General features: G+C 39.2%; 1 protein-coding gene across 1 annotated transcript in view; it reads right to left on the bottom strand.

The window, feature by feature from the left end:
- SUSD4 (sushi domain containing 4) overlaps positions 1–16445 on the bottom strand; it is a gene marked incomplete at its 5' end in the record, with an annotated part of 30682 nt that extends 14237 nt beyond the window's left edge. Inside the window, 3 exons of the mRNA XM_031552355.1 lie at positions 5238–5426; positions 8411–8590; positions 16187–16445. Of these exons, the coding sequence (XP_031408215.1) occupies positions 5238–5426; positions 8411–8590; positions 16187–16445 (628 nt within the window). The remainder of the gene's footprint in view (positions 1–5237; positions 5427–8410; positions 8591–16186) is intronic.
- Positions 16446–17845: the final 1400 nt, after the last annotated feature.

Raw genomic sequence — 17845 nt, 5'->3', positions numbered from 1 at the left:
AAACTTAGATTTATCACATCTGCTTCCTGTGACTCAAACATCCCAAGGGCGAAAGACTATCAGCCTATTTTGTCCTTCAGTTAGTGGTCCAAAGGAATCACAATGTAAAGGTGTTCCCCAAGTAAAGGAGCGTAGGACATTGTTTTTTGCTGCTACTTGAGCATTTGCTGTAGACTGTCAATTCTGAGAAGTATTTCTCTAGGCACTGATTACATTCTGAAACTCCACTGCAGTCAGTGCAGTTAAAAACAAGGCTATTATTTATTTCTTAATACTGCAGAGTAAATAGAATAGAATAGTTCAGTTGGAAGGGACCTTCAATGATCATCAAGTCCATCTGCCTAATATTTTCAGGGCTAATCAAAAGTTAAAACACATTACTGAGGGTAATGCCCAAATGCCTCCTGAACATTAACAGGCATAGGGCATCAACCACTTCATGAGGAAACCTCTTCAGTATACTCCAAGGCCATCTTCTCCATAACTTTTCCAAGCACTGAGTTAGACAGACAAGTCTGTAGTTGCCCAGGTCTTCTCTTGTGCCCTTTCTGTAGACAGGTATAGCATTGTCTAGCTCCCAGTCAGCAGGAACCTCTCCAACCTCCCACCAATTTAGTAGACAGTTGAAAGTGGCCCAGCTACAATGTCTGCTAATTCCTCCAGCGCTCCAGGATGAATTCCATCAGGCCACATGGACTTAGGAAAGTTGAGCTGATACCACAGTATTTCACAGGTTGCTCATATTGCTGCCCTCTGCTCCCCCTACAGGATTTTCATTTGTTTGAGATCTGCTGCATCAACATTATGATCTCTGAGAACATGCATCAGTTTGTCATATTGGAATTTATCTAAAGCCTTCTCAAAGTCAACAAAGAAAGGCAGAGAGAAATCCTTTTTTGCTAATGTATAATATCTCAGGCTTAGGATTGCTTACTTTATTCTGACTCTTAAATGTAAACTGATCACAGACTGACTTTTCCCCTCTCCAGTGTATTGCTGTATGTTCCATCGACAATTGAAAACATTTTAAGGATAAAGCTTATCAAATGTACAGTGCAGTCTCGCTTATGGTATTTGACATCAGTAATTGTTATGTAAGAATGATGATTTTGAAGCTTTCTTTCAAAGTATCCTGTGTGTAATTGTTTAAGGAGTTTAAGCTACTGTTTTAAAGTACTAAGTGGCTATGGCATTTCACCTACAATAACACCTTCCTCCAGTACTCTCTCATGCTTTTTTCTGCTTAGGTTCAACGTCACAACCATCAGATCCTCTCTGTTAGGGTCTGTCTCACTGTATTATCTTCAGAATCTTCATGTGAAGTATCACTTAGAAACTCTATCCTTGCCTGTATTCTTCCCCGTCTTTCCAAAACATTTATTATATATCTGTAGCATGCTTCATCATTTATAATTCTCGTATGACCAACTCCCTTTTGTTCTTCAGCAGTTTCCTAATACTTTATGTAGACTGGGTTTTTTTTTGGCTTCCCTTCTGACTTTGCTGGGCAGTTTTCTAAATTCCTTCCATCCCTAATCTCACTCAGTTTTTGTTAATTTCTGTAACCAGGAGTTGTACAGTGTTATGACTCTTCATCCCACTCACAATGAACTGGTTTTATGTACCAGTTTTGAAATTCCTTCAGTTTTCCTCTCTTCTATTCATTTGATCCTCACTTTGAAGTCTGTTACACAGGTTTGTTTCATTTTCAGTTGAACCTACCCACAAGAACTTGTAATACTTTGTTTTACATACTCTCAAGCTTAACCTATGCTCAAGAATCTGTTGGTTCTAGCATACAGAATTAGCTTCAGAACTCTTTTGATATCTCTGTGTATCTGATTTCCGGCTTTCGTGCTCAGTTGGGCTAATGCTGAAACCAGGCATTGCAGGTACTAGAATCACATCTGCTGTTTGTTATCTCAATCAACTTGGTTTCCCTCATACTCTTAAATATAAAGCCAGGATTACTCGATTACACTATGCATACACTGCTTCATATTCCAGCATCAGAATTACAAGCAAATTCCCCTTGCTTTTCCTTTCCTTGCCTGATTCCCTCCTCATTCTTTGTAAGAGCTTTTCTTTACATCTTGTTGGAAGACTTCCAAAGGGAATAAGATTAAAATGGAGAGTCCAGATGGCAAGGTGTGTAATCATATGCAGATCATGTTCTCCCAGTACTAATGGCTAGACTTTTTTTTTATTATTTCCCCAAATCCTTTGTAATATCTTTATTCACACCACAAACATTTTATATTTCTATTTAGTAGTTTGGCTGTCCATTTCTTTTCACAGTTTCCTTACATTCTGAAGTGTTTGCTCTCTTCCAACATTTTGGGAAACCATCTCATTTTACAGGAAATTTTTATACCACATATGGTAAAATCTGCAATTTATGTTTTCTTTTTCCCCATCTTTTGTATAATTGATTTTACAGAAGGCAATCACTAACTCGCACTAATTTCCGCAGATGGATAATTAACCCCAAACTTGTAATTTAAAAATCATATTAATAACTAAATTAACAATTTTCTTTGTTTTTCATATTTCTTTAGTACTATGAAGTTTCAGTAAAAAAGGAAGTTTAAGAAACTTCTGTATAATTATGGAGTTCCGCTACAAAAAAAAAAAAAAAGGGTATAAAGAAAGTTAGAGATGTAAATCAAGGAATAGAAGAAGAAAATTCAGGGTTAAGATGCTTCAGCTTACCTTTTAAATGACTGTAACAATTTCCAACACTGCCAAAACAACACAATTTCCTCTAGCACCATTCTCTCATATAGCTGAACCATTTCAACTGAAGCTTCCCAAATGATTCAGCTCGAGGCAGACACTCGAAAATCAATGTGAATGTTTTAAATTTGGCAAAGTTACAAGCATTTAAGAAGAGGATCTCATAACAGTAAATACTTGGCAATCTGTGCTAGCGGCGTCCTCATTTGCCTGAGCTACAACAACTTCCCTGATCAGAACTAGCAGCTGCTGCTGAGAAGCCCCTGCACACCACTGCAGTGCTGGCTGCACATCAGTACTAGGTAACACAATCTTCATGCAGAAAAAACCTTTTTTTTCTTATCAAGACAATGTCCTGAACATAACAAAGCCTCTCACAGGAGCGTGTGAAAGCTCTGCTCTTGCCATGCTGAGAACAAGACAGGGCTGAGCATTGGATAGAATGAGGTAGGGCGGGAGCAAGCAATGGATTACACAAGCTGATTATTCCTTCCTACCTTCAGCTACTGTGATTCTACATCTGAAGTGCATAAATGCTATCAGCATACACCCAAAACTCCAAACCTCACGTACATCTGCTTTAGAGAGACAGCTGCTCCATACAATGCTGAAAGTGAGCCAAGTGATGCCTAGCAGAACCATGCAGTTAAATGGATCTGCAAACCCTTCACCAGAATCAATCTGACCTAAAAGGAGGCAAAATTTCTCAAGATTGACAGATAACATTTGTGAGAAAGGTTTCAAGAATATACAACAAAATGAGGAAGAAAAATTCTGCTTGCCGCACAATAAAAACTCCAAAATAGTGTACGTAGCTTCAAATCATTGCCACATTGAATTACTGAGTGGAAAATATTATTGGGAGAAATTTGAAAATGGAATTAATTTGTTATTTGCAGATTTCCTCTCTGAAAAATACTTCTTGGTGAGATTATACATATAATATATATAATATATATATACATATACGCATAAAAGGAATACCAAGGAATGAGCTTGAACTTGGTATGCAAAGCGAGGAATAAAAAAATATGCAGGGAGGCAGTTTAGTTCACTGGAGTGGTAGACTGCAGCAAGATTTCAGGGGTATGGCACTCCTTGCATAAATCACTTAAACACTTCCCAATGCGAGCATCTAACGTTGATTTACTCCATTCTATTGGAGTTAATGTTGAAATTTGTGGCATACCAACTGACATGTTCCTACAGCATCTCTCCTAGGTGAAGCTGTCTGTGGTGGCCTTCAGTGACGGAAAGGACACTGGCATAGCTTTCTATGTTTCATACACTGGGATATCTATATATTAATGCTCCGATCTTCCTAACTGAAGAATTGTCATTATTATTAAAAGGGTTCACTTTCTTTGTTTAGGACTAACAGGGCCTTCTATTTTTTTCGAGTTATTTATTTTCTGTGATGTAAAAAGCAACAACAAGCAAACATCCCAAAAGGTATTACCTAGATCTAGTATGCAATTAATTTTTCATGGTGAGCTAAATCAAAATAAAAACAAAACAAGCAAACAAAAAACCAAAACCACAAAACCCTACAAAAGACTCATGTCATCCCAAAACTGCAAAGGTATTTTAAACTTTGGAAAAGGATAATTTCATTACTTTTGTGTATTATGCCACTTTGTTGATGCTGTTGACAAATTCTTACACTCCCAGAATGTTTAGTGTTTAGCTCTCTGAAATTAGCATCATTCAGACATTCCTACAACTGCTTTAAACTAAGTTCTAAATATAGATATCTACCTTGAAACAGCAAAAATGTACTCCTTCTAGAGTATGTATTTCAATTCTGCTAACTTCCTGGGATGCTTTTTACTTAGGATGCAATATGAAGATGACAGAAGATGGTTCACAAGGTTTTGATCATGTATGGAGTATTCCATTCAGTGTCTTTGCAGTGTCCCTGCAGCTGCAGCCACAGACTATTTCTTTTGGATGGCTAATATCTATCACACTCTGACCACAGTTTTTAAGTTCCTAATCAATAAAGTCATTCACTTTGGTTGCAGATGCTTCCTTAAGGATAACTACTGTGAGAAACAACCGATTCTGAAGTATGCAGCAGCAGCATGTGGCACTGAATAAAACTGCCCAATATAAGAGTCCGCATGGAGCATTTTTTGCTTAACATAGAAATGTGTCTGTATCTATAGAAACACTGACCATCTGTATGTGAATGTGAACTCCATAACTCCCTCCATATTTTCATCAGAAAAGCTGCAAAGATTTACATTTTCAAGGCAAAGCAATCATCCCTGTTAAGAACTTTCCCTCTTGCAGAGAGAAGCCATGAGATGGACAACCCCAGCAGCTGACTGCAGTGAACTGGAGCTGGTTGCATGCAATACAAACTGGGAGCATTCTGCGTGGCCTTCAGGAACATTACACATAGTAGAACTGGAGATATAGCCCTGGCTTAAAATCACATTGAGCATGCTGATTTTTGCAAAATTAAAAGCAAGATAAGCGAACAATAAGACATTTACCTTCCACATCAAGGCACCTAGGTGGGCTATCTGACCAGATAAGGTTATACATGCACTCAAGGAACTCTGCCCCTTCTAGTTTATATCCAGGAAAGCATTGATAATACACCACTGTTCCTACTGAGAAGGAGGACTCGAATTCAGAAATATTAATGTAACTATGAGGAAGAACCAATGGCCTCAGGCAACCTGCAAATTAAGAAGAAGGAAGTATCTTTTATTACAAGGTGCTTATCTTATTCATTTTAACATACCCAGAAAAGAATTCCTAGATTGAAGAGTACAATATTTTTCACCTTCTCTACCATGAATGGTATAACTACATGTTCTCCCTCAGATACGTATGCCTCATTATTCTTTTTGAAACTCTTCTATTATTTAACCCACATGCTTTGTTAGTACGGGATTAAGTCTCAACAAATCCAGGGAAGGTTTACTGAAAATTACAGTATTTTGTTGCACAAACATTCACTGCTTTAGCAGATGCCAATTCCTTTTTGAGGTAGAATCTTAAATAAATAAAGACTGTCATTTATATAAACCATGAATTTTATTTCTCCTCTTAAAACAGTCAGGTAGATCTTAAATATTCAAACTGCTCTTGTGATAAAGTGCACACAACTGTAAAACATCTGCAGACAGAATTAATGATTTTGAGGTTGCAAACTGAGAAAGTCTAAAGGGATGTCATTTCCTATGAGCAGTCATATGATAAACACTGAGCGAGGGCTCAGATCAAACTATCAAAAGTTTAAAATACCTGTTATCAACAGAAATGTTAAATGTAGTCAGAGGCTCCATTCTACCTCTAGAATTACTCTCGAGGGATTTGTGACACGGGTGGTACTCAGCTGTGACAGTTAAGTGGTCACCAGCTGTGTTTGGTGCAGAAAAGAAGAGGAAACAGCAGTGAAATGAATAGATGGCATGACTTTCTGACAGGTTATTCACATATATTCAAGGCTTGCTTTGAGGTGGCATTTAGAGAAGATATTGTACTAGAGAAAAAATAAAGGCCTCATGGCATTAGAAATCACCCACTGGATAATAATTAATAGTGTTGATTTTAAATTTGCGTTAATATCTGATTACTAATCAGGGAATGATAAATATTACAAGGTTAGGAGACAAGCAGGAGTTTCATTATGGCAACCCAGAAATGGGTCTCTTGACACTGCAAGAAATTTGTGAAGGATGTCTACAAAGGCTCACATAATGTTAAGCCCGACAGAGAAACTAGAACCAGAGTGAGAGCATCTCTTGTAAGATAGTAGCACTGCTGTGGATGCCCAGCTACTGTCTATAAAGGAAAAGTCTCCACAGTACTTGAAGTGATTATTTCCTTCCAATGGCCACTTGAGGAAGAGGGATGAAAACAAACACAAATATGACTCTGACAGCTGTTTTACTAGCGGGTTATCTCCTTGCACAAGTAAACCATAGGCATCCTATCTCCTACTTACTGCCTGTACCACAGTCAGATATGCCCCTCACATTAACTGCTCCTGCAAACCAGGCAGCCTGCAGAGGAGGATGACATGAGCAGCCTCCAATGCGACAGAAGGGAGGAGTGCTGCCTGCCCAAGTTTGCACTATACTGTGGAAGGTTTTGCCTTTCTGACTCAGAACTTTAATGCCAACAAGGTCTTTGCAGTGCAGGATCAAGATTTAGTGGAATTTGTAAAAATTCTAAGGGTTTGTGAAAATCCCGTCTCCAAACACCTCCAGCTGCCTGGAAACTTCCTTTTGACATTTTTTTGCCAAGTAATTCACATCATTCCAGATCAGTAATTATCATGACTACTGCATGTCAAAAATAGTCTGAGGCTTGATTTTTCTCTGTTCTACAATCCTTTCCCGTTGTTCTGTCAGAAGAAAAAGACATCTCAGCATCATGAGACTACTGCCTGTTATAATCAGAGGGCCATATAAATGTAATTGTCAGGCTCCCTACTGCAAGTATTTGAGAGCCTTTGACAGTATTAGTGTCTAACAAGGCCAAAAAAAATTCTGCAGTTAATTCTGTAACAGAATTATTGATATTAGCAAAATAAAGAGGATACTGGAATCTGAGTTATCTATTCTTTACCTATCTGGTAGTTACAGCACTTTGCTCTTATGCAATCGACTTCATAACTTTAATTAGCATGGCCTTTATTTTTAAAAGCAGTAAACATTGAGTACTGAGTAGCAGCAATTGATTGCTATTTATAGTATAAATATAGCAACTGAAGAAAGTAACAACCCAGGGGTTATTTCCCATTTAATGCTGGCTGTCACAAAATTTCCACCTGGATCTTTGGTAAATACAGTACCTACAAATCCACCTTGTTTGAGTTCACCTCACCTATCTGCACATCCTAACATCCTGGGTTTTGATCTCTCTCTTTGGGATGGTGAGTTGGCATGGGTTAAGCCACTCTTCTTCTTAGCACAGATAGATAAAATCTTTCGATGCTCTTGAGCTGGCCAAGCTTGAATTGGTTAAAAGGCAGTAGTACTAAGACACACATGTCAGAAAGGTGAAATTAGAGCAGACTGGGAGTTAACTCTCATTAAATAAAGCTGGCTTACCCCCAACCACTACTTGCAGTTGAAGCAAAGCTGGATTCTCAGACTAATACTAATACTGCAAGTTCTATGACCAATGATTTTTCTGGACAAAATCCAATCTTCAGTTTTCGATCAATATCAATCAGTTTAATGGACTGTGAACCCAACTATCAATTCTGCTGAAAACTCAGAGAGATGAATAGGTTCCAGGATCTTCTCTCTTCTACCTGTGCCCACTGCACATGGCAAACAAAGGTAAATTGCAGCAAGAAGCTTAAACCTCTCTATAAATTGGCACAAAAATGTAATCTGCCCATCAAATCATTTGCTGATATTCTGATTTAACCTTGACTTCTTTTAAAAATGTGATGCATCTCTGTAAGATTATAAACTATCAGATAAAACAATTCATAATTCAAGCATGGATATGTTCAGAAACCAGTATCATCTTTTCTGCGGCAAGCAGTGGGGTGGAGAAACCAAAGTAGAAGAAGAGCTATTCAAATACTCTACAGTGGGACTGAAGAGACCACTGTCATCCTTAAAACTGCAGGAAGAAATACTGGCAGGCTATCACAAGGTGCATGAGCTATAAAACAGGATGTTCTGGTGTACTAAACCTTGACAAATGGGCAGATTATCCCAAGTTCCATCGTCTTGACAAATTGAAACCATGTTGTCTAAGTCAGGGTAACGGATCTGGAATCCTTCATGACAGCTGATTATTAACTTATCTCCAGTCCTGTAAGTCTTGTTATGAATCTCTGCATCTTCAACATGTGGAACAAGGCAATCTGTGACTTCATAAAGAAAAAAATTGACTTAATTAAAAATAGCACGGCTAGCTATTCAGTAATCAAGCTCTTAAGCAAAAATTATCAGTTAATATAAGTGCTCTGCTTAAACCATTTGGACAAAATGCATTTCAGCAAATATATACTTTCCCTAGTTAACCATCAGTTACAAAGTCTATAGTGTGGTACTAGAATCTGATGTTACAGTAATGGACGTTTTTAAACAATCACAATTAAGATAGTTTAGGAAGACTCCTTTTAATTTTCTCCTTCCATTCATCATGTGCAAATTACACCGCACACTGTGACTACACGACGGTCCATGCGACGGCAGACTCTTTGACAGCACCAAGGACAAGATGAAAGAGGAGATAAAATACAGATATGAACGAGGAACAAAGGGAAACTGCAGTGTTAGCAGAGAGACAGAATGAAAATCAGGTACTGCTACAAGGGCTTATCCAACTTCATTTCACAGAGTTCATTTTGAGAATGTATTCATGTTAATCTCATTGATTCTGTTTTAAATCAGGCCATTTTATGTGCCTGAATTCACATGCCTTGAGAGGGTGTGAGATTTTAAGCAACTAAGCGCCATCTCAAGGGTTTGTAAAGACACTCAAAAAGTGGAATAGCTACAAACCTCCAGCGATATACAGTCATGGGCTCTCTTACCTGTCTGAGATACATTTATCAAGCACTATAATCAATTCAAGGTATGCTCTGGTGCCAAAAACACTAAGATATGAAATAAAACTCACATGACTAAAAAAATGAAAGATATCATGAACAGTGGAAGGAAAGGGTGAGGCACAGTTAAAAACATTCTGCTAATACTGAATAATTAAGAGAGATGCCAAGAGGATATGAAGGAACAGTCCAGGTTACTGAAAGTTCATCCTCCACATGAATGCAAAGTGAGACTAAACAGAAGAGAGGAAAATATCACATACTGGGAAAATATAATCAAAATTATCTGGTTTTCTGCCAGCAGTCAATCCATGACACAGATGGGGATAAAATTTTCCAGGCATCAAAACCCACAGAGTGGTTCAAATAACAGCAAGCAAATAAAAATATTGCAAGCCTGTTCTATGTTGTTTTATTTTCAAATATTTCTACCACAAGGAGTAATCGCTTTCATTTAGGAATGTAGTATTTACTAAAAAGAAGTTTCAGCAGTCCTTTGAGACTTGCATAAAAGTGAAAGTTTCTGCCATTTTCAGCAGTAATTCGTGCTGAAGAGGTGGAGGGAACTCCAAGTTTGGTCTTAGCAGGTTACAGCGAGCATGCACAAAGTAAATCAACAACTTGCCTCTTTGTTTAGAAACACAACTTTAAGCAAGGTAAACTGCAGTTTAGCATAGCACATGCAAACTACTAAGAGCAAACATATTTCATGATGTCTTCATAGAATCACTACTGTTGGGAAGGCCACCTAGTGCAACCACCAGCCCATCCCCTCCATGACCACTAAGCATGTCCCTCAGTGCCACATCTCCAATTTCATAAACACCTCCAGGGAAAACTTCATTTACTTTGGCAAAGTAGGTCATTATTACTCTCAGATTCAACCATTAAATTTTACTAATATGAAGTGGAAAGGCGTTGCTTCCCCATTTGAAATATATCACCCAGTGTACTTTATGTTATAAAGATGGTTTCTAAAATACACTGTACATGCCTAAACTTCAGTATTGGGCTCGGATACATTAGTTCAGAATTTCCCCATTTCTCGTGTTGCTTTATAGGTATTCACTTATAGACGTCCAAGTCTGGGATGATGTGTTCCTTGCCAGGAACCTACAAAATGCACTAGGCTAAGGATGTAGGCATCCCACTTCCAAGACTGAGCATTTTTCACTCTTGCTGGCAAGTTAATCAGTGAAGCAGACAGCAGAGGTTGCCGCATAAGAAATGCCTGATGCAAACCTCGTCTACTGTCATGCAGAGGCTGCCCTGGGCACTTCCACAGCTGGGATAAGATGGATGGGGGTCCTGCTCTGCAGCCCTGCAGGAGGAGGGCTGAGATGGATAACGGAAGATAATATCAATGAGCAGCTCACTCTCTTGGCACAACAGCTTTCTGTTGCTACACAAACAAAAAAGATATATATATATGCTGCAGTAACATATGAGATTTCACTTCCAAAACGGGGGAAATTGATTCTGTAACAATGATCTATAACAGTGACATCATTCTCATTATTCCAAATAACAGCTATAGATTGAATCAATTTAATCGGATAGATGCTGGTGGAGAACAGTGCAAAGTTGCTCACTGTACATTATATGCTCACTAGATCCTGGCTGGCTTTGATAATGGCCCTATTACAAGCCCCAGCTAAGTATGGGACTTTCGTACGACAATATTACAGTGCTTTTTCCTGATGCCCCGTGAGCAAATGGTTTCCCACTGGCTGAGTTTCTATTGTTTAGCACTTAGCCAGGAATAAATTGCAGATGCCCCCTCTCTGCAAACAGCTGGATTAGCTGGCACAAACTCTGTTTGGAAAAGTTGAGAAGAAGTCACCAAATTTTAAAATGTCCTGTCCTAGAAAATAAACTGCTTTATTGCAAGCACTTTTCTGCAAACCCATGGAAGTCTCTAAACCATTTAACGGTGTCTTTAACCAGCATCAAACAGTAATGGCTATGACTTACATTCTTTTCTGCCACTTCTATGTGATCTGCTTGTACTGAATGTGTGAATATTAAAATGGGTCGGCCAAGAGCATGCCCTTGTTAGGAACAATTCCTTTTCTTCCAGAGGCACAAAGGCAGTGGTCCTTGTGCAGGTGGGGGCAGCTGGCAGGCCCCGCACTGATGTCATCCTGGCCTACTCTTGATGAAGATGCACACTAGGAGTCCTTGGCTTCAGCAAACCATGCTCTCACATGTCAAAGGAGGATATTTTAGCATATAAGATTTGTTAAACTCAATAGTCCAAGTGCTCTAGTTTGTATGCAAACAATACAGTGGAACATTGAACCAGAGAATGATAGAATGGTTTGGGCTGGAAGGGACCTTAAAGCCCATCCAGTTCCAATCTTCTGCCATGGGCAGGACTGCCACCCACCAGCTCAGGCTGCCCAGGGCCCCATCCAGCCTCAAGCATCACTCAGAGATGTTCCTTCCAACCCACAGGGAAGAAGGGCCACCCTCTCTCCTTACAGCAGCATCTACAGAGTTAAGGCATCTCAGCAGGAGGGCTATGGAAATAGTCACAAAGACTCTACTGTATGCAGGAACAACTATCCTCTTAAACAACTAAGATCCAAATTCTCTCTTTCGGTAATATTGAATCTATACTACTGTGCTAGTAGAATCATTCCGAAAACGTGAGATTTCAGTGCATATTAAATGTCTTCCTTGCTGCCTTTGCTTGTATTCCAACAGTGCACAACGGCTTTTCCCAAGACTAGTGGCCATCACACCAAGCACAGGTTACATGCATCATGGGGGAGTGCGTGACCAGGCTTAAGAATTAAACACTGAGCAAGAGTGTTAAAAGATAAAAAAAAAGTCTTCAGTCACCTCACAGATCCAGGGACAAAGGCTAAGAGAAATGAGCGCTAAATGTCATACGAGGAAATTGTGCCCAAACTGTGCTCTAGCCCGTTACGTTTACTGCCAGTTTATCATCCCTGCCACTGGGAGAACAAGGCACTGAGCACATCTCAAAGGCATCTGCCTGCAGGAGCACTGGGAGAGCAGGGCACAGTTCTTAGCTTCGTTGCTATCCCCACACAGACTGTAAATTTAGATTCAATCTCATAGGAAAGAGGCAGCATTTGTTACAAGTGGGGCAACAGTCTCAGCAGCCACATTATCACAGTGGGAGAAGATCAGATTAAAGTGTGAACAACACGACATATTGCTCTTAAACAGTAAATACAAAATTCCTACCTTAGAGCTTTGGCATTTATGTGCATAACTGCATTAGAATTGATGGAAGTTACACTCACAACAGGCCATAGATCAACACGAGAGCATAACTCTAAGCAAGCCAATTCTTGACAGCGCATTTACTGGCACCTAGTCATGCAACTTCATTCTTGCACTGACACTTAAAGTCTCCTGGCACTTCACAAAAAATGACAGAGTTTTAAATCCAATTAACTGAATGAAGAGCAGTTTTAAGATTGATTACATTCTGGAACAAGTTTCTTTTCTTCCTTTTGTAAATATCATTAACTTGTGATTAGAGATTATTCTAGCAAACATAAAGACAATCATACTTCATAACATACAGGTATAAAATCATATGTAACTAGCCTTAGCTGAACCCAAACTCCTGAAATTAACTTAAAATCAACTGCAAAGTACTGAATGTTTTTACTGTTCAGGCTCAGATGGCAGTGTTTGACCTTTACATGTACCATATGGCACCAGAGGCATGGAGTTTATACTCCGGTAGCCATGGCAATCAGCCTCTGCCTTAACTGGGTGAATGTCATACAATGCTTGTTTCACCCCGTGATACGTCAGTGACAAATGTTAAAACATTAACTTTCTACTTCAGCAGCAGTTGTTACAAATTTCAAATTTCTTTTCACATGCCATTATAGAATTTCTGCAATGAAGACTTCTATCTACATCATAGATAAATCACAGGTAAATCACAGAACAGCTTAGGTTGGAGAGGACCCTAAAGCCCTGGAGCCCCACCCCCAGCCATGGCCAGGACTGCCACGTCAGCTCAGTCTGCCCAGGGCCCAATCCAACTTGGCCTGGAGCACCTCCAGGGATGGGCATCATAGCTTCTCTGGGCAGCCTGTTCCCACAAAAACTGTTCTAACTCCTTGACTGCTCTGCTTCTGTGCCACGCTTCTGCGCTCCCCACCTGCCCATTGTGCTCCCTCCTCACGATTCTGGTCCTGGTACACACAAGAACCACACTGAAAAGCACTTCAATAAATGGGTAGGTCCCATGGATTGCTGCTGAACCTTTGCTTAGTATTTCTTCTGAATCACTGGTTATATTATATATTGGAAAGAAGAATTAACTTTGTCATCTATTTCTTTTTTTTCGAGCTAAATCCTAAGATTGTTTTAACAATACCTGATGGAAGAACCATTAATCAGGAAAGCACTTAGGCACTTGCCTCACTAAATCCTATATCAGGGTCCTACTCTTCAGTCTAAATAATAAAAAGTATTTTTATGTATAGTTCATTTTGGGAATAGAACTTTAAGAGGACTAATCACATAATTACAGCTATGCTCAAGCTTAAGTGCTTTGCTTGATCAGAGCACTGGCTTGCAATCGTTGTTAAGTGTTCTGTGCTGAAAAGTAATGATTATCTCCTAAGCACCTGTTGTCACATCATCCATCACGTTCTTATCTTCCAATTTCTTTTTTTAAAAACAGTTGGAGAAAATTTTGATCACAGTGATATTAGCGGCAGCTCTGCTGTTGAAGGCATTGTGATCTGAAACTTCTTTCACAGATTTCCATAGATTTGGACTGTTGGGGCTGGGAAGAGGTCTCAGTATTCAGTAAAGCACTTAATATTCAATAAAATAGGTCAATGCTTATTTAAATAATGTGGATGATACAGGTGCTATTTCAAAATTACTATTATGGTAACTCCATCACTACTTTTTTTGTGGTCTGTAAAAAGATCATACCATGTGATACAGTGTTGAACACCAATATCTAAAGACATCAGTGCCTTGATACTCTTTTCCTTCTTTGAATAGCCTAATTGTATCTGTGGCTACAAGGCTTGAGGACATTATTTTCTTTCAACAGGAGTGTGTATTACTGCTGCACTAATTTTGACATTAAACATAGCACAGCTCCAAATAATTCCATGACTTGTGCCAGGGTTTCATACTATCTACATATGTAGTTGAGGCCTAGGTATCAAAGTTTTTTAGCCAGCACCACCTAATAAAATGATCACCACTCTCTTTTTTCTTATCAAGTTAATTTCTATCAGCTATGACCTATGAATTTCTTCAAACTTGCATATAATTTCAACATTGAAAATCAAGTAAAATCTGCTCAGTGCTATGGGTAGAGTGATTTAACACAGGATTTGTTTGCACTGCACAGCCAGTTCCCTAATGATATCAGCAATCCTACCTGTCATTTGGACTTGCTCCCATAATTTACCCCTAAACTCAAGGGGTACAGTGTCTATACTCCTATTTGTTTGCCTATATGTTAAATCTCTTTTGAAAGTAGATCCAAGTCTTTACCTGGTGTCACAATCACCACGTCGATAATCTATCCTAGAAGAGTTTGGATGGGCCATAATTCTGCTAAATGTTTCAGAAGTTCTCAATATCATTCCTGCTAAGACCACTGCATTGTAGCTCCACAAAGCCACTGCAGAGCCGTTCTGTCTGAAAGATAGGCTGACCTGTGTGGCCCATTTCTGGTTCTGCCTGTGGCCGCTCCACCACTTAGGATCTGTGCTGTTCAGTCACTCTTAGGTTAATTTTCCTATGATCACCCTCAAAACGGACAGCACATTCTCATACAATTTATGAGCTGGTGCTACTAGCCTGATTGCCTTCACATTCTACATACTAATTGTAATGTCAGTGCATATCAAAAGAGAGCTCAAGACTGCATCCCTCATGACTCTGTTGCCTATGGCATATATTACCAAGACCTCTCCTTGGCCAACTGGACAGCTACCTGAGAGACCATGGACTACTTGCCAATTATTTCTGGCTACTCTCCCCAGTACTTACTGCATCACATTGACAGGACTGTCCACCTTGAAATCAGTGAGGCAATTGCTGATGTTTTCAATGGAAAGACAACACTAAAATGCGCACACTTGATTTAACTAACACTTTTCATGTCTGTTGATTTTAATAGCTCTGTTGACCAAAATAATTCAACATAAAGAACAAGTTATAGCTTTAATATACTTAGTGGAATAAATACACTGCTTAGGGGGGTATTTTTGGTATTTATATTTATGATATTCATATTAATCCCGCTTCTAAAAATTCCCGGAAGAAGAGAGTAATTTAATGCCCTAATTAGTTAAAAACAAATACAAATTCAAAAATGCACTGCAATAAAAATAAGTTGTTTTATGCATAATAGTCAGATTTATCTCAAAGTAAACTTCTAAATTGACTTTAAATTTTTGCATTTCATGCATATTTAATTTTCTTACTTGAATCATGCACATGCCATAAAATACAATTGTTTAAAACTCCTGATTAGCAGGAACAGTGGCAATGGAAGTTAATTATATTTTCCTAGTAAGATATTACAGAAAAAAAGCATTAAGTAAGCAGTTTTAACAAATAGCTATAAACAGTTTACTGATAAGAGATTGTTTTCTTATTTCTCTCTGCATCAATTTGTAACTGGGTAGAAGGATTACTTTTTTTTCCTTGAGATTCCTTTATGTCCCTTTCAACACATAGACACGCACACAGAACCTCTCACAGTACAAACTTAACAGAGAAATGGTGATTATGGATGGGAAACTCCAGTATGTATCAAATAAGATCCAATAAAATGGACTCCAGCCTGTTGTGGTTTGTGCTGAGACACGAGGACAAGGTACACATACAAATGAGAAGCACTAACACTGGTGAATTGCTTTAAGAAAACTGACTTACCTTCTTGTAGGCACACAGGTTTATCACTTGGTTTCCAGCTCAGGGAGCCATTAAAGTGTCTCACACAAAGTTTTTTTGAAGTACCATTAAGCCTGTATCCTTCTTGGCAATGAAACCGGACTACCACGCTTTCAAAGAAAACACCTGCACTGGGTGTCTTGTATCCATGTTCAGGAGCTCCAGGATCCGCACAAGCTTGTAGGTCATCAAACCCTATGTCAGACAAAGATACAATCAAACCGTGTTCATGCAGCCATAATCACACCTTGTCTAGGTTTCCCCATTGTTAATCTCCATACGGGCCTTACATCTTCCAGTAATGTTCATTATCAACCATATATGGGTACTGGGTACTCCAGACTCGGGAGAGGACCAGCCTCCAGCCACAGGACAAATATATGGGGGAGAGAAATATTTCTGTCCTATTAGGTAACTATGGAGAAAGCAAGAGCAAGCACATTCCTCAATAGCTGACCTATACAGAAATTATGCACTGACTTAATCTACCTGTGGGGATGGCACATTAATCTATCTGTAATTATTTCTGGGGAGTATTGGGTTCCAGAGGCCTTGTACCATTATTGGAAAGAATAATAATGTGCCAGAAGCAGAGTGGAAGAGGAAATAAAGAAAAGGATATGAAGCCTAACTGCATCATGCATTTAAACAGAAGATAAGCTGCTAGGTACAGGGAGATTTTTAGTTGTACAGGACATCCACCAAAGGGATAAAAGACACTCTAATGCTGGAAATATGTGTTTTTCCTATGAATCTGGCTTGGTGGCCCTACTAAACTCTTAAAACACTTTTATGAGAGTGCTGTATTACAGCATTCATGCCAGAAGGGATTTTGTAAAGCCATTTATATCCATAAAACTAACTGTAAAATAACAAACAAAAAGCCAACAGTTGCAATCATTAAATGTGACTGTTTATCACTTAATCAAACCTATTTCAACATCATTTACATAAAGTGAGGCTTTTTTTTTTTTTACTGCAAACTAGCCATGGTTTATCACAGTACCGAACAAGTACTGCATACTGAAAGAGCAGAAGAGTTTTGCAGCAGAAACAGCAGGGGGGCAATTAATGCTGGTGGGAGAGGTGCTTGAAAAACTCATAAATCATCACATTTTGTCTTTAATGTTTTGATTTTAAAATAACAGCACTGGAAAGCCGCGGCTACTTCCTGTGTGATAAGCACAAAGTGCCTCTATCAGAGACAATTAAGGTATTACAATAGAAGAGTTTTCAACACAAATTTGTTCTGAAAGGCTCAGAAGAGCCACCAGAAGGTCTGGCATTTTCTTGATTCCATCCCATGGGTCAAGATCCCTGTACTGAACTCTCCCAGTAGGCTCCCATTTCCAAAAAGTGATTTGAGAGCAGGATGCCAGAGCCCCTGCCCACATCCATGCAGTCATCCCCGACCTCCAGCCTCTGTAGTGCTCACATATCAGTGGCACTTCAAATAAGGAGATGCCACTGGCGTTTCTCTCTTTGGGCAGCTAAGCCAAAACAAAAGAGCAGAGAATCTTGGAATAGCTTGGGCTGGAGAGGATCCTAAAGCCCACCCAGCCCCAACCCTCAGCTGCAGGCAGGGCCGCCAGCCCCCAGCTCAGCTGCCCAGGGCCCCATCCAACTTGTCCTGGAGCACCT

Source organism: Meleagris gallopavo, chromosome 2, assembly GCF_000146605.3.
Source record: "Meleagris gallopavo isolate NT-WF06-2002-E0010 breed Aviagen turkey brand Nicholas breeding stock chromosome 2, Turkey_5.1, whole genome shotgun sequence".
NCBI lineage: Eukaryota > Metazoa > Chordata > Aves > Galliformes > Phasianidae > Meleagris > Meleagris gallopavo.
Note: the sequence above shows the minus strand (reverse complement) of the source record. Positions and strands in the feature narration are given on the sequence as shown.